Raw genomic sequence first — 18,153 nt, 5'->3', positions numbered from 1 at the left:
GCATTTCAGGATAGAGGGGATGTCAGTGTTGACGCCGCTGTGTGAAAACCACAGATTTAAGCCGGGGGTGGGACGGTGGACAGATGGCATGTATAGGAAGTGGAAAGAACTGAGGCTGGTCAGGTTAAAGGATCTGTATTTGGAAGCAATGTTTACAGTATTGAGGAACTGAAGGAGAAGGCAGAGCTCCCAAGAGGAAGTAAGTTTAGATACCTGCAGGTCAGGGACTTTGCGCAGAAGGTTTTGAAAGAGTTCCCCAGGTTACTAAGGCATGCCCTTTTGGAGCGATTTCTGCTTCCCGTACCAGCCTCCTTGAACAGGCGCCGGAATGTGGCGACTAGGGGCTTTTCACAGTAACTTCATTTGAAGCCTACTTGTGACAATAAGCGATTTTCATTTCATTTGGAAGGGGAGGGTAGAATCGGAGACATATACAGGTGGCTGGGAGAGCAGGTGGTGAAGATTAAGGAGAGGTGGGAGGGGCAGCTGAGAGAGAAGATGAAATGAAAATGAAAATCACGTATTGTCACGAGTAGGCTTCAAATGAAGTTACTGTGAAAAGCCCCTAGGCGCCACATTCCAGCGCCTGTTCGGGGAGGCTGTTACGGGAATCGAACCGTGCTGCTGGCTTGCCTTGGTCTGCTTTCAAAGCCAGCGATTAGCCCTATGAGCTAAACTGGAGAGTTTGGAGCTAGGCATTATGAAGGGTAAACGCGACTTCCTCGTGTGCAAGGATGAGCCTGATACAGGTCAAGGTGGTACTTAGAGTACATGTGACTCGAATGACTGGGTTCTTCCAGGGAGTGGCAGATGAGTGTGAGAAGTGTGGGCAGGGACCAGCAAACCATGCACATATGCTCTGGGCTTGCAAGAAGTTGGCGAGATTCTGGGTGGGAGTGTTCGAGGTAGTAACAAGGATAGTGAGGGAGGAGGTTGGCCCGGACTCTTTGGTGGCGAGATTTGGGCTATCGGAGAAGCCGGAGCTGATGGAGGGGAGAAAAGCCAATGTTGTGGCCTTTGCCTCTTTGATTGCCCGACGAATAATTTTATTGAAATGGTGGTCAGCAACACCATGAGGGGTGGTGGCCTGGCTGGGTGACTTATATGACTTTCTTTGGATGGAAAATATCAAATATGAATTGAGGGGTACAGCAATAGGCCTTGAGGCAAGGTGGAGGTTGTTCCTAGCCATGTTTGAAGAGTTGTTCGTGCAGTGGGGGGGAGGGAGGAGGGAGGGGGTGAAAAAGAGGAAAAATCTGTATAGACTGTATAATTGTGTTTTGGGGAGTTTGCTCCCCAGGATGTTTAAGTTTTGTAACCATTTTATAATTTTGGAATAAAATGCGTTTTTAAAAAAAAGAGAGAAAGCAGGCCAGGATTGGATGGTGCTGGGGAATCGGACTCTTGATCGGCTGTGTTTTTATTTTAACACTCGGCCACCTCAAATCCTGGCCCCAACGGGTGCTAAAAATCTTTCCCCAATTTACAGTAAATAGAAAATCTCTCTCAGGCAAATCACAGGTTGCCTGGTGTGAAAGTGTCCCACTGATGTAGTAACAAAATTCCTGGACCAGAGTGGAAGGAGCTTTACTTTGCATTTAGCCATATGTTTCTGCTCTTTTCTAATTTAAAATATGTGTGCGGTAATGCCACATAAATATCAGATGAGAGATAAAGCTAAAGTTCTGTAGAAAGCAATGGCTATTTATAATCTGTAGTATGAATTTATAATCTGTAGTATGAACAAGTATAATAACATAAATTGGCAAAAGTTTACTTTTTGCAACAGCACACCAAGTCTGGGTCACTTATTTCTGTAAAATGGGCTGAATTACTTTTCTATGCCGTAATTTCCATGAGTTGTAGATTCCAAATGAAGAATGCAAAATAATCTTTCTAATGAAGTATTTGTTCCTTATATAGGCCTCATAGATATTGCAACTGATCCTGACTTTGAAGAAATCTATACTGCTGATGTCTACTTTGATCCATCATATGATCCCAACAGTTGTTTGGAGTTGCAATTATTTATGCAATATGTGAATGACTTTTTACTCCAAATGAATCCTCATATTACCTCTATTAAGCAACAGAAACATTTGTTCATGTATGATTCAGCTTACACTATTAGTAATGCAGTAAGACTTACAGAGGAAGAAATTGATCTAGTGGCCTACCAACGACTGCAGCAGAGGCTGATTCTCCAGCAGAAACTTGTTGAGAAGTATCTGGAGAGGAAAGCAGAGGTCCACAGAAACATTTCCTACCTCAAGTTAATTGCGTTTCTCGTACCTTTTCTTATTGCACTGAAGGGGAAGAAGAAAGTTCCAAGTCTGGCCAGGCTTCTTCCTCCAATTTCTGGTAAGGATTACCATTTATAACACATTGTTTAATAACTACTGCAAACAAATATATAACAGCAGAAATAGAAGTAAGAATATAACTATCTATTTCACTTCTAAGTAGAAAATTAAAACAAATTTGGTCCCTTTACAATGTACATTTTCAATGTTTTATTCCTGAATCATAGGAGGACTAGAATAAAAGAGAAAAGCTCAATGCCAATGCATTCCAGATTACTTACAGAAGTTTTCATATTTGAGGCTACTTTTATTTGTTCCAGAGGCCCTTCTGTATTATGCTATTCTTGCTGTTTGAAAATAATAAAGGGAGTTTATAGCCAGAGCAACAAAACATGTGTGGAAAGGAGAATACTTTCATGTATCGTCAAGTTGCATATTGATAGGGGTAGCGCGGTGGCACAGTGGTTAGCATTGCTGCCTATGGCGCTGAGGACCGGGATTCGAATCCCGGCTCTGTCCGTGTGGAGTTTGCACATTCTCCCCGTGTCTGTGTGGGTTACACCCCCACAATCCAAAGATGTGCAGGGTAGGTGGATTGGCCATGCTAAATTGTCCTTTAATTGGAAAAATAACTGGGTACTCTAAATTTAAAAAAAAGTTGCGTGTTGATGATTCCTTTTGGGGTTTGCGCAGCAGAGCTTGAAAAAAGTAGAAGTTGATGGACCTCGTGGGTATTTTAAATACTTTAGTTTAAATATTAAGCAGAGTGGATTAATTTGCAATCAACAATCCTATTTAAGGAATATTGCTCACCCCTTCATTGATTCGAAAGCGATGACCCATGGCTCAATTGCCAGAGCGCACAGCAACAGGGACAAGGGGCATCCCTGTCTCGTGCCTCTGTGCAGCCGGAAATAGTCAGAGCTGGTGGTGTTCGTTCATACGCTAGTCATGGGAGCTCTGTACAGTAGTTTCACCCATGAGGTGAATTAGAACATAGAACATAGAACAGTACAGCACAGAACAGGCCCTTCGGCCCTCGATGTTGTGCCGAGCAATGATCACCCTACTTAACCCCACGTAACCCGTATACCCGTAACCCAACAATCCCCCCATTAACCTTACACTACGGGCAATTTAGCATGGCCAATCCACCTAACCCGCACATCTTTGGACTGTGGGAGGAAACCAGAGCACCCGGAGGAAACCCACGCACACACGGGGAGGACGTGCAGACTCCACACAGACAGTGACCCAGCCGGGAATCGAACCTGGGACCCTGGAGCTGTGAAGCATTGATGCTAACCACCATGCTACCGTGAGGTCCTTTGCTACCGTGAGGTCCTTGAATTCTGGCCCAAAACCAAACTGTTCCAGTACCTCCATGAGTTACCTCCATTCTCCTCTGTCAAAGGCTTTCTCTGCATCCAGGGGGATGATCACTCCTCCCCAGGTGGGTTCAGCAAGCATCTGATGTTTGTCACCAGCTGTCTGCCCTTGACAAACAGAGTCTGATCTTCCACAATTATTTCTGGCAAGCAACTCTCCAGTGGCCTCACCAGGACTTTCGCCAAGACTTTGCCGGCAGTGTTCAGGAGTGAGATGGGTCTGTATGATCCACACTCCGTCGGGTTTTTGTCCTTCTTAGGGATCAATGAGATCGAGGTCTGTGCAAGCATGAACGGTGGGAACACTTCAACAGCAAGTTGTTGAACATCTCCCGCAGGTGCGGGGCCAGTGCTGCCGCAAACCTCTTCCAGAAGTCCACTGGAAACCCCTCCGGTCCGGTACCTTCCCTGACTGCATGGAATTAATGCATTCCATGACCTCCTCCAGTCCTAATGGTGTTTCCAGATCCTGCCTCTTTTCCTCCCCCACAGCTAGTATGTCCAGCCCGTCCAGAACTGATCATTTTTGAATCCCCCTCCAGGGGCTCAGGGGTATACAGTCCATGGTCGAAAGTTGCAAAGGCTCAGTTGATCTCATCTGGAGCCATGACCACCTTGCTGTTCTTATCCCTTACCAGCGCTACCTCTCCTATAGCAGCCTGTTTCCGCAGCAGATGGCTGGCCTTGTCTCCATGCTCATAAAAAGTCCCCCATGCCTGGTGGAGCTGGTTCACTTCTTTCCCAGTGAAGAGCAGGTGGAATTCCAACTGTAGCTTTTTCCTCTCCGCCAGCAGTTCCACAGTTTGGGCTGTAGTATACAGTCAATCCTCTTCTAATATGGAGTCGATCAGCCGCTGCCTAGCCGCCCTTTTCCTCTTGTCTCTGTGATCTCTATATTACTATTGCTTCCCCCCAATCATTGCCTTCGGTGCTTCCCAGACTGTGGAGGGAGAGACCTCCCCATTCTGGTTGCAAGATGGGTCGATGACTTGTGATATTTTTTCGCAGAATGCCTTTAGTGGCGAGGAGGGCTGTGTCCAGCCTCCAGAGGGGAGCTCTGGGCCCGACCTGGTCTCCAACTTTATATTCCCTCATACAGTTTTCATTGAAGCAGGGCTGAACCCCTGGTTTGACGAGGGAGTATGCTGGTCCATGAGATTACAGATTATGGTTGCATACAACACTGCTGCTGCTAATAGCCCCAAAGTATTATGGATGCCCAGTTTTGAGTTGTTAGATTTGTTTGATACCTATCCTATTTAGTACAATGGTATTGCCACATAACTATTGGAGTGTATCCTCACTGTGTAGTTGTTACTCGTACTAATACTGTCATGGATGGATGCATCTGTGACAGGTAGATTTGTGAGGACAATATTAAGTCGTTTTTTTGCCACTTGTTGGTTCCCACACCACCTGTCGCAGACCTAGTCTAGCAGCTGTGTCCTTTCGGATTTGGTCAGTGTCATAAAATCACACAGTACAGAAGAGGCCCTTCAGCCCATCAAGCCTGTACTGACAAAAAAACTATTCTAAATCTCCCCTAATTCCACTTCCCAGTACTTCACCCATACCCTTGAAAGTTATGGCAGTTCATGTCCTCATCTGAATATTTTTTAAAGATTGTGAGATTTCTTGCCTCAACTACCCTTCCAGGAAGTATATTCCAGATTCCTACCACCCTCTGGATGAAAAAGATTTTCCTCAAATCCTCTCTAAATTTCCTGCCTTTTACCTTAAAATTTTGCCTCCTTGTTATTGAGCCTTCAACTAAGGGAGCAGCTGCTTTCTATCCACCCTGTATAGGCCCCTCATAATTCAACACAACACAACAGGGCAGCAGGGTAGCATGGTGGTTAGCATAAATGCTTCACAGCTCCAGGGTCCCAGGTTCGATTCCCGGCTGGGTCACTGTCTGTGTGGAGTCTGCACGTCCTCCCCCTGTGTGCGTGGGTTTCCTCCGGGTGCTCCGGTTTCCTCCCACAGTCCAAAGATGTGCGGGTTAGGTGGATTGGCCATGCTAAATTGCCCGTAGTGTCCTAATAAAAAAAAAAGAAAGGTTAAGGAGGGGGTTGTTGGGTTACGGGTATAGGGTGGATACGTGAGTTTGAGTAGGGTGATCATGGCTCGGCACAACATTGAGGGCTGAAGGGCCTGTTCTGTGCTGTACTGTTCTATGTTCTATGTTCTAATAAGTTCCCATCTCAGCTTTCTCTGCTCCAAAGAAGACAAGTTGCTTATCCAGCCTCTCTTCAAGGCTAAAATGCTACATCAGAGGCAACATTCTGGTGATTCTTCTCTGCGCCTTCTCTCGTGTAATCACATCTTTCCTAGAGTGCTATGACCAGAACTGAACACAGTACTCCAGCTGTGGCCTAGCCAAAGTCCCAACATAAGCTCCCTGTTCTTATATTGGTAGTGGTGCTACCAACAGCTCTTGGTGATGGACATACCCACCCAGAATACATTCTGTACCCAAGTGTTGCTCAACATGGAGGAGCACTGGTTAATCAAATGAAGGGGGTGTGGTGGAGGTTCAACAGGTGGTAATTAGCAGGAGGTTTCCTTGCCTTTTTCTGTTCTGATGCCATGAGATATCATGGCATCGAGAGCCGATGTTGAAAACTCTCAGGAAAATTTCCTCATGACTGTTGAGACTCCCAGAGAAATTCCCTCTTGAACACGCACCACTGTGCCATTACTTCTGACAGTTCAGTCCTCTCGATAGGACAGGACATAACCAGAGATGGCGAGGTTGATCTGGATGATATGATTCTGTGGGCTGGATTCTTCTGCCCCGTCCACTGCAGGATCGCCACGGGTGAGTCACAGACAATGGAAAAGTCCATTGACCTTGGGCAGGATTCTCCGGTCGCCAGGCGGGTGCGGAGAATCCCGCCCCATGAGTATGACTATGTTAGGCTGTTGCTTGACAAGTCTGTGGGACAGCTGTCCCAATTTTGGAACAAGCTCTCCAGATGCTATTAAGGAGGACATTGCAGAGTTAATAGGGCTGGGTTTGCCATTGTTGTTTGTTTTGCTGATTGTTCTTTACTCCCTAGTCAATGCCTAGTCGGTGATTTGTCCTGCCTCATTTATCTTTGTAGACTTTATAGCAGTTTTTATGCAATGAGTGGCTTGCCCGGCCACTTCAAAAGGTGTTTTGATTCAACCATATTGCTGTGGGCCTGGAGTCCCAAGGATGGCAAATGTCCTTCTCTAAAGAGCATTAGTGAGCCCAATGGGTTTTTACGCCAATGTTTTCATGTTCATTATTACAAAGACTAGTTTTTTTAATTCCAGATTTACTAAATTAATTTAAATTTCACTGACTGCTATGGTGGGATTCAAACCCATGTCCCCAGAACATTGGCCTTTCCTCTGGATTAAGAGTTCGGTGATATTGCTACTGTGCCATTGCCTCACCTCATTATCATTACCTCTGCCATCAAATATGGAAGGAGATACAAATTTGTGCAAGCCGGTTAGACCAGGGGAGAGGTAGAAATCGGGAACTGTGCCGGGTGCTGTCCGGTTTCCAATCTAACAAGTCTGCTCCCATTGACAATATACGGATCCCGTCTTGGCGTGGTGAGAAAGAAATAATCACCAATTAAAGCCAACCTTCATCTGTTAACAGGAAAGACCCTCTATCACGGCTTCTCGTGATCTAAACACCTCCCCAGTGAACAGTCATGAAGCTAGCATAGTGCTGCTGAGGGGATCTGAGGAGGTGAGTCGACATCTTCGAAATTGGGCATGTCGCCCAGGGGTACTGGAACCTCTGCTCCAGCTCCCAGCAGAGTGTTGGAGGAGCCCCCGGGATGTGGAGGGACAGGGGGTTTGGTCTTGGGTGGGATACTATTGGTAGGGGTCGCCCCAAGGTTGGGAGGTGAAGGGTTCAGTGCTTGCAGGTCTAACAGGCCAATCCCAGATCGTGTATATCCATACCAGAGCCAACCACGGCTGCTGACTGTCTGTCCCACCAAATACCCACAAAGCGGAGCACTCTCCGTGGTAATATGTTGGGGGTCACTTTAACTACCTCCGTCCATGGTAACCACTGGCTGCACAGCTGAAAACTATTGCTAATAGGGAATTAGCAATGCTAGGTATGTGAGCATTTCACAGCACGCAAATGGATTCCTGTGGGTATACTTGTCATATCTCAGGCAAGGTGTTATTGCCTAGCATCCAATCAGACCATGAGGCCTGGACACTCTGCCTGAACCTGGGGGCATCAACACCATAGGGGCAGCAGCCAGCAATCACACACCCAAGAGCTGGGCTCCAGCAGAGGGTGAGTGTGTTAGTTGGGGAGGTACCTGGCATGGGTCTAGGGTCTGTAATCCGGTGCCCATGGGCCCCTGCTATAGCCAGGGGGTGTATGTGCAGTTCAGTGACCCCCAGCACAAGTGGCTTGTTGGATGGCACCCTGGGAAAAGGCGGGCATTGTAAAGGTGGAGGGGGCATAGGGAATGTGAGGGTCCTGGACTGATTGTCGGTCTCTCACCATTTCCCATTACTTTCAGATATCATAGTATGGTTGGTATTATGGACCCCACAACAGCTGCCTCCATCGTGTTGGTGGCAGGCCAGATAACAGGGAGGGCAGTGGCAACAGTGCCGATGGAGGCTGGAGGTGGCAGCCCATGTGCAGGGGGCCACCCCACACCCTGAAGACCCAGTGATGGCCCAAGGTGTACAGGCATCAGTGGTCATTTGAGGAGATGTCAGGCAAAATGTGCCACAGGAGGCTCCACCTCAATAAGGGAATGGTGCGGCACCTGTGCCATGTCCTTGCAGACGTGGCACCTCGTGAAGGAGGAGGATACCCATTCCCTGTGGCTGTGAAAGTCACCTGAACCTTTGCGCTTTAAATTTATTCCAGGGCTTGAACGGGGACTTGTGTGGCATTTCCCAACCCACAGCCCCCAAGTGAAGTCACAGATGCCCTGTTTATCCTAGACCAAGCCCAAAAAGATGCCCAGGCAGCAGGATTCCTTGCCATTGCCAGGATTTCCCAAGTCCAGGGGGTAATAGATGGCACTCATGTCGCCTTGCACTCACCAGGTGGTCCGAGGGTGCCCTTCATTAATAGGAAGGGTTTCCACTCCCTGAACATCCAGTTTGTGCGTGACCACCAACTCAAGATCATGAACATATGTTTAACCATCCCCGGAAGTGTGCACGACAGCTACATCATGGGCAGTTGGAGATCCCTGGCATCTTCGAGGGACACCCCAGGATGGCGGGTTGGCACTTGGGGGATAAGGGATACGCACTGAGGACCTGGCTAATGGCGTCAGTGCAGAGTCTGGAGACAGATGCAGAGACCCAGTATAATGAAGCCCATATGGCCACCCGTGCTGTCATTAACAGATGCATCAGACGACTCAAGATGTAGGCCTCCACTGTTCAAGTGGTGCACTGCAGTACACCCCCTAGATGGTCACCCGCTTTGTGGTGGTCTGCTGTGCCCTGCACAACCTGGCACAGCAACAGGGTGACGTGTTGGAGGAGGAGGAAAATGCGACCTCGCCTCAGGGGGAGGACGAGAAGGGACCAGACCAAGAGGGGCTGGAGGACGAGCCCGGGGAGGACCTGCGGGAACAGCCAGCAGATGGAGGACAGGCAGTGGCAAGGGTCCAGCATGTCCATATTGTCCACTTCCCATAGGTCGTGGCGTCATCCAGCATAGCACCCCTTCTACGTCCTCCCTTCCCCTCTCCTGGCACATGCGCCCCCCCCCCCCCCCCCCCCCCCCCCCGGTTCCCCCACCCACCCATCCATTCGCCTTCCAATCCTGTTCCACCCTCCCGGGGTGTGTAACATCACTCCAGTGTAATGGGCCTGTGTCGGCACTGTCAGCGGGTCAATATACAGGGCAGGAGGGTGATGATATCTGCTGTAAGGTGCGCTCTGGTGCTCCTCAGTCTATGCCATAGTCTGACTCTTGTCTTTCTGCTGATAGCGTTCGCATACCCATCACCTACACCTGGGATGCCCTGGGGCCGCAGACCTAGGACCACTGTGCCCAGGAGGAGGGGGGTGGAGGGGGGGTTGGGGTGGGGGGAGGAGCTAGGAGAGAGCGAATATGCACAGGCTTGCTCACAGTGCAGAATAACGCAACAGAGGCTACACATGTCTCGGGTGTAACCTATTTTAATGGTGTACAATTGTGCCCAACTGTCCCTCGCACCAATGGTGCTGCCACCCGACCCTGCCCCTGTGCCCTCTCAGTGATCCTCAACGTGCCTAGGAGTCCGTGCTCTGCTGCTACACCTAGATGTTTCCCCAGGATACTCATCGTAGATAGAGGCAACCTGCTGCTTACCGCGCCCTGTGGCCTATGGTGCCCCTGGCATGCATCCCCTGGGGGACCTGCGACAGAAGGGCCCTGCCATCTGTCTGGTGGCACAGCATCTGCCCAGGACTCAGCTGGGTCCTGGCGTACAGAGGACCTCTGACTGCTATCGCCCCTGGATGCTCCTGCCTCCAGCTGACATGCATCAGCAACTGTGTGGCACTCACCAGATGGTGCCCCAGAAATTTGTCCACTACTATCGCCCAGCGAGGTGTGTGTCTCTGCACTGGCAGAGGGTGGGTTTGACAGCCTTGAGGCAATGATAGTAACATCCTCGCAGCTCTCCCCCGAGGTATTCTCTTGGGAGGCGGGGGCAGTCACCCCGGATGAGTGGTGCCATTGGATGGAGACCCTGCAGGAGAATGACGTGGTCAATGAGAGGGAAGGATATTTATGACTGGCTTGAACTACCCATGTGAGACAGGTCATTTGGGCAGGGACAGGGGATTCTCACCTCTGCAGCGCAGGCCAACCTCAACATTGGTAACCACTCTGTCCTCAGTCACCCCCGCGGACTCCAGGGCCCATTCCCCGTAGGGATTGAGGACCCGATGTTCGGCACCCCTCTGCCCATCTGGTCCATTTGTCACTGATACTGTGTCAACTTCTCCTTCAGGGACAGGGTGAGCTGTACTCTTCATGCATCGGGATGGGTAGCAGTGGTGGGGGGGCGCTGGCAGTGGGACTGGTGACAGAGGGCCGATGCCAACTTACCTGTGCGTCCTGGTGCAGGTCGTTGAGCTTCTTCTGGCAGTGGGCAGCTGTCCTCCTGGTTACATTACCCACGCTGACACCCGCTGCCTATTGCCTCTCAGGCGGCACCGGCCGCCTTGTAGCTGACCCTCTGACCGTCTCGGAGGAACGGGATATCCCTTCACAACTCCACTGAGTCCAGCTGTCTGACCAGGTCAGCATCACCGAAGCATGGTGCAGCTCTCTTTGGTGACATTACTGTGCTGTCAGGGGTATGTTCAGAGGGAGCGATTTAAGAACTGCTCACCCTTACTACCGGGAGCTGCCAAGTATTGCCCATGCCAATCAGCTGGTGGGACAGTCAGTTCTGGCGTGAAGCCCATGGGACATCATTAATTGCCCTCATTAACGTTAGATATCGGTGATTGGCATTGGAGAGCTTGACAAGCTGGAGCTGCATATAAGCATTCCACTCCCCACCACTCATTCCAGCCAAGAAGATGGCACCTCAGAAAGCAGCCCTGCAATTCGCGAATGCAGAGATATAGATACGGTTGGATGCCGATGCAGCGCTCAATGACGTTCCTGGTTGCTTCATGGGCGTCATTATAACAATTCTCCAAGTCGATCTAGGGCCTTCGGACAAGTGTCTTTCGCCATAACAGCAGCGGATAACCCTGTCGCCCAAGAATAAACCCCTCATGCAGTGATACACTTTTAAGATATGGGTACTGTAGAGTGCGCCAGGACAAATGTGTTGTGCGTGCTGCCTGGATATTGGGCACAGACATGCATGATGTGCAGTCGGTGGTCATACGCCAGCTGCACGTTCATGGAGTGGGAGCCCTTCCTTTTGATGAAGGACACTCCCTCATGAGCTCGTGCCAATAGGGGGACATGTGTCTCATTGAAAATCCCTTGGGTCTGAGGCATGCCTGGGATGGCGGTGAATTACACTGCCCAGGCAATCTGGTGGACTCGGTCCACATTGAAGTTTATATACAAGCAAATTACTGCAGATGCTGGAAACTGAAACAAAAATGGAAACAGAAAATACTGGACAATCTCAGCAGGTCTGACAGTGTCTGTGGAGAGAGAAGGGAGCTTTAACATTTCGAGTCTGGATGACTCTTTGTCAAAACCAGAGAGAATTGGAAATGGGGTCAGATTAATACTGTAGTTGGAAGGGCTTGGAGCGATGGGCTGGATAAAGGGTCAATGATAGCTGGAGATTGACAACGATGTCGAAGACAGAAGACAAAAGGAATGTAAATGGGGGTGATTAAGGGTGTTGATAGTGGCACATAAAGAAATTAGAATGTGTGAATGGCAGAACAACGATGAACAGTATGTCAAGCAGCAACAGTTGGCCCAAGTGGAGTGAGGAGGAGGGGAACAATGGTGAGGGAAAAACAGAACAATGGAAAAAATGAAAATAAATTGATATAAATAAAAATGGGTGAAGGTGGAGGAGAGAGTTCACAATCTGAAGTTGTTGAACTCAATGTTAAGTACGGAAGGCCAAATCGGATGATGAGGTACTGTTCCTCCAGTTTGCGCCCGACTTCACTGGAACATTGTAGCAGGGTGAGGACGGGCATGTGGTTGTGAGAGCACATGTGAGTTGAAATGGCAAGCAACAGGAGGGTCTGGGTCCTGCTTGCGAACGGACCGGAGTGGTTCTGAAAAGCGGTCACTCACCTGATGAAGGAGGGGCTACGCTCCAAAAGCTAGTGATTCCAAATAAACCTGATGGACTTTAACCTAGTGTTGAAAGATTTCTTATAATGTAGAGTAGACCGCATTAGGAGCAGCAAATACAATAGACGAGATTGAAGGAGGTGCACATGAAACGCTCCCTCACTTGAAAAGTGTGTCAGGGCCTGAGATGGTGAGCAAGGAGGAGGCAAAGGAGCAGATGTTACACCATCTGCAATTGGATCTGCCCTCAGAGGGGCAGTGTGCCAGGGAGGATGCCGAAGGGCACTGTGAATGCATCCGTTGTTTGGGATATGCCCTGCTCTTCCCCCGCTCCCCCTGTACTGGAGCAACGCCTTGGATGGGTGCACTGAGGAGTGCCAACATCTAGAGGGCCACTGGCTGCGCTGGGCCACATGCATCCCGTTAATCGGCTGGGGTCTGAGGGCTCCTGGGGGCGTGATCAGGTGGGTGGGGGGGTGCACCATTACTGGGGGGGTGATGCTCAGCATATTTACAGGGCATGGTGGGCAGTCAGGAGAGTGCGCAGCCAGATGCGTGTCTTGCAGACTGCGACAATGGTGATCCATGCCCGCCACCTGGTCCTGGGTGGACACACCTACCCATGTCCCATCTCCTGATTGCCCCCTCCTGCTCCTCCAGGCACTGGCACATGACCACAGCTAGTGGCACAACTGGCAGCCCACTGTTGCGACTTTGGAAACTTTTCGTACCTCTTTCTCTCTCTCTCCCTCAGGAGCCATGGCACCTGGTCCTTGTTTTTAAATCCCACAAGTGAACCGCGGCAGCGTCACTTCCATCTCCCAGTGGCAGAGCATTTTGGGTGGCTGGAGGCTATTGGATCAGGCCCATTAATCATATGTTAACACATACAGTACATTTTGCACAGCCACGCCACCACGCCGCTATCGAGGCACCGGAGCATGGCGCTTCGTTGGGTGCCTGGTGCCAACGTTGATTTTCGGCAGGCGCCATCATGTCTGCCTGATCGCGATTCGGGATTCCACCCATGCTCTCTATTAAGTGCACTTTTCATTTGTTTGATCTCCTGGTCTTCATGGTTAAGAACTCAGTTAGTAGTTTGAGTGCACACATCATCTGTGACTGTATAGCAAAATTAAATAACTTTAAATAAGGGCTGCACGGTGGCATAATGGTCAGCACTGCTCCCTCAGGATGGTGAGGCACCGGGTTCGATCCCGGCTCGGGGTCACTGACCATGTAGAGTTTGCACATTCTCCCCATGTCTGCGTGGGTCTCACACCCACAAACCAAAGATGTGCAGGGTAGGTGAATTGGCCACACTAAATTGCACCTTAATTGGAAAAAAAACAATTGGGTACTCTAAATTCATTTTTAAAAACTTCAAATAATATAAGAAACAGTTTTTAACTGATGAGGTTACTTATGAAAATAATCACCTTTAATGCCATTTAATAATATGTGGAACATTTGCTTTGCAGAACAGCTCTTAAATTAAGCATTGCCTCACAATCACCAGTCTCCTTTTCACAATATCCCTGTCTTTTTCTCAACAGATGAGAAGTTAAAAACTGAGCGTGAGTTGCCACCCCATCTTCTAGGTCAAAACTTCAAATGTAAGCATTTTGTGTACAGAAAGAATGATTACTTCCATTTGCATGGTGGAATTGAATTTGACATAGGAACTCCTGCACTTGAGGATGTGCCTGCACATATTAAGGTATTCATGTAGCTGTACATCCTTCTCAATAACTGTCTTCTTCTTGAGCAAAGAAAAACATTAAAAGCACAAATAAACCTGGTTCTAAAGTATGTAAATCAGTTTTAATAGTTCAATGCATAAATGGAACGCATTGTTTCATCCCAAGCCATGGAAGATTAAGATTGTTCAATGTTTAGTAGCTGATATTTGCTAAAAATCTGATGAACAGTGTTGATGGTGAGGAAGGGAAAAATTATTCAGGATTCCAATCTCAATTCTATTCATTGATCCCACTCTGACTGTGGTTAGCAAATGAGGACACAATTCATTTTTGCCATGTGCCCTGTAGTCAAAACACGTGCAGATACAATCTGCTAACCGATAATTACAAATGTTAGAACCAGGAAAATTGCAGTACAGGAAGGTTTGGTCCTCCAAGCCTGCACCAATCATGCTGCCCATCTGAACTAAAACCCCCTACCCTTCCGGGGACCATATCCCTCTATTCCCATCCTATTCATATATTTGTCAAGATGCCACCTAAAAGTCACTATCGTATCTACTTCCACTATCACCTCCAGCAAAAAGTTCCAGGTTTCCAACTCCCTCGGTGTAAAACACTTGCCACGTACATCTATTTTAAACCTTTCCGCTTGCACCTTAAACCTATGCCCCCTAGTAATTGACACTTCTACCCTGGGAAAAAGCTTCTGACTATCCATTCTGTCCATGCCCCTCATACTTTTGTAGACTTCTGTTCGTCCCTCAATCTCCATCGTTCCAGTGAGAGCAAACAAATTTTCTCTAACCTCTCTTCACATCTAATGCCCTCCATACCATGCAACATTGTGTAAATCTTTTCTGTACCCTCTCCAAAGCCTCCACATCCTTCTAGTAGTGTGGCGGCCAGAATTGAACACTATATTCCAAGTGCGGCCTAACTAAGGTTCTGTAAAGCTGCAAAATTACTTGACCATTGTGGTGAATTATATAACTCGTTAATTCACACTGTATTGCCTTACGGGTATTGTGTACTTGTGGGCTCTGTATACGAGCCGTTGCACGACTCTGCCGATAGGGGGAGATGAGGACTTTGTACTGGGCTCCACCCTTGGCTCCGCCCATGGCTCCTCCCATGGCTCCTCCCACTAACCAGAAGTATAAAGCTCTGCAGTCGTAAGCCTGCTCTCAGTTCATATTGTCGCAGGCAGGCTCAGTTGTAAGACTATTAAAACCACTGTTCACGTCTAATCACGTGTCTTGTGAATTGATGGTCTCATCAATTTAATAGTCTTTGGAAACTTGAAGAAAACTACTATGGAATCAGCCCTCAAACCTGACCGACTAGAACTCGACCCGCAGGCTGCAGAGGCGAAAGAAATCTTACTACACTGGCTCAGATGTTTCAAGGCCTACCTGGCTGAATCAAGCACTTCAGAAACTACGGAGGAGCAGAAACTCAGCCTACTGCACGCAAGGGTGAGCCACCGTATCTCTACTCAACTGTACTACCTCGTATACGGAGGCCCTGGCCATGCTCGATCGAATGTACGTGAGGCCCATCAACGAGGTCTACGCGTGCCACATTTTTACGACCCACCGCCAGCGCCCCGCGGAGTCGCTGGAAGAATTCCTGCGCGGTTTAAAAGCCTTTGCTCGGGACTGCAATTATCACACTGTAACAGCCGTCCAACATATGGAGCTCGCTGTCCGGGATGTATACGTGGCAGGGCTCAGGTCCAACTATGTGCGCCAACGGTTGCTTGAGAAAGGGGCCCAGACTTGGAGGTCACTGTAGAGTTAGCTACAACCATGGAGGTCTCGTTCCGCAGTCTCACCTCGTTCTCCGCGGACCAAGCGACCCCATCATGGGCCCCCGACCAGCGACTGCCCCAGGCCTGCACCGCGCGGCCACCCACCCACTACGCAGCTCCAGCGTGCCATTTTTGTGGGCAGCCCCAACACCCATGGCCGCACTGCCCGGCCCGCAACGCAACCTGCCGCAGCTACGGTCGCAAAGGACACTATACCCGGGTCTGCTTAGCGAAGAAAACTACTACTCCAAACTCTCCCGCAGCCCAGAGCACTCGCTTCCCAAACTCACAGGCCCGCAGGCCCGTAATGCTGCAGCCTGTATGCCGACTCCGTCCCCACCCGACACGTGCGACTCGTGGGGGCCGCCATCTTGGACGCCATCTTACTCGCCGCACGCCATGTGCGATCCACAGGGGCGGCCATCTTGGGCTCCATCCTCTCCAGTCTCTGAACCTCACCTCGACGACTACGACCTCAGCGGATAGTCATCACGGGGCCACTCCAGCACAGCTGATCGAGCCGCTGACTACCTGCAACTCAGCGCGGTCATGTTGGACCAGTCGCGTCCGAAACACCCTCGCAACTCTATGATGACCGTTAAAATCAACGGGTACAGTACACCGTTCCTCTTCGACTCCGGGAGCACCGCGAGCTTCGTACACCCTGATCTGGTAAGACGCTGTTTGCTCCCTATCTTCCCTGCACGGCAAACTATCTCCCTCGCTTGGGCTCACTCTCTGTTCACCTCCAAGGGCACACTGTCGCGACCCTAACGATTCAGGGCGCCAGCTACTCGAACTTCCAGCTGTACGTACTCCCCAAACTCTGCGCCCCAATCTTACTGGGACTCGACTTCCAGTGTAACCTCAAAAGCCTCACACTCAGCTTCGGCGGACCCCTACCTCCACTCACTATTTGCAGTCTCGTGACGCTAAAAAATGACCCCCCTCCACTCTTTGCTAACCTCACTCCGGACTACAAACCCGTAGCCACTCACAGCAGGTGGTGTAGCCTGCAGGACAGGGTGTTTATCAGGTCCAGAGGCTCCTACGTGAGGGGGTCATAGATGCCTGTAACAGCCCCTGGAGAGCTCAGGTGGTGGTCGTCAAGACCGGGAAAAATTACGAATGGTAGTGGACTATAGCCAAACCATTAATCGGTTGACGCTCCTCGATGCATACCCCCTTCCCAGCATTGCAGACATGGTGAATCAGATCGCCCAGTACCGCATCTTCTCCATGGTGGATCTGAAGTCTGCATACCACCAGCTCCCAATTCGCCTGGAGGACCGCCACTACATGGCATTCGAGGCAGATGGCCGCCTCTTCCATTTCCTCCGGGTTCCCTTTGGCGTCACAAATGGGGTCTCGGTGTTCCAACGAGCAATGGACCGAATGGTGGACCAGTACGGGCTGCGGGCCACGTTTCCATACTTTGATAACGTCACCAACTGCAGCCATAATTAGCAGGACCACGATGCCAACCTCCATCGATTTCTCCAAACGGCCCAGAAACTTAACCTCACGTAAAACACGGAGAAATGCGTTTTCCGCACGACCAGGCTAGCCATCCTCGGCTATGTTGTGGAAAACAGAGTCCTGGGCCCCGACCCGGACCATATGCTCCTCTCCCTCATTGTCCCAGGGCCCTCAAGAGGTGCCTGGGATTCTTCTCGTATTATGCCCAGTGGGTCCCTCAGTATGGGGACAAAGCCCGCCCACTATTTAAGGCCACACTCTTTCCTCTGTCAGCTGAGGCCCTCCAGGCCTTCAACTGCATCAAGGAGGACATCGCCAAAGCGGCCATGCGGGCGGTAGATGAATCCCTCCCCTTCCAGGTGGAGAGCGACGCCTCAGAGGTCGCTCTCGCTGCCACTCTGAATCAGGCTGGGAGACCAGTCGCCTTTTACTCCCGAACCCTCTCCGCTTCGGAACTTCGACACTCTTCAGTCGAAAAGGAAGCACAAGCCATCGTGGAAGCTATACGACACTGGAGGCACTACCTCGCAGGTAGGATGGTCACCTTCATCACCGACCAAAGATCGGTTGCCTTCATGTTTGACAACTCACAAAGGGGCAAAATTAAAAATGATAAGGGCAGCACGGTAGCATTGTGGATAGCACAATTGCTTCATAGCTCCAGGGTCCCAGGTTCGATTCCGGCTTGGGTCACTGTCTGTGCGGA

General features: G+C 49.8%; 1 protein-coding gene across 5 annotated transcripts in view; it reads left to right on the top strand.

The window, feature by feature from the left end:
* Positions 1-18,153, top strand: part of ankar (ankyrin and armadillo repeat containing) — a 326,309-nt gene that overhangs the window by 27,473 nt on the left and 280,683 nt on the right. For all 5 annotated transcript variants that reach the window (XM_038789171.1, XM_038789172.1, XM_038789170.1 and 2 more), the window contains 2 exons: positions 1,924-2,361; positions 14,009-14,172. In XM_038789171.1, coding sequence (XP_038645099.1) covers positions 1,924-2,361; positions 14,009-14,172 — 602 coding nt within the window. The remainder of the gene's footprint in view (positions 1-1,923; positions 2,362-14,008; positions 14,173-18,153) is intronic.

The sequence above is a fragment of the Scyliorhinus canicula genome, chromosome 2 (assembly GCF_902713615.1).
Source record: "Scyliorhinus canicula chromosome 2, sScyCan1.1, whole genome shotgun sequence".
Taxonomy (NCBI): domain Eukaryota; kingdom Metazoa; phylum Chordata; class Chondrichthyes; order Carcharhiniformes; family Scyliorhinidae; genus Scyliorhinus; species Scyliorhinus canicula.
This window is presented reverse-complemented; position numbering and strand designations above follow the sequence as displayed.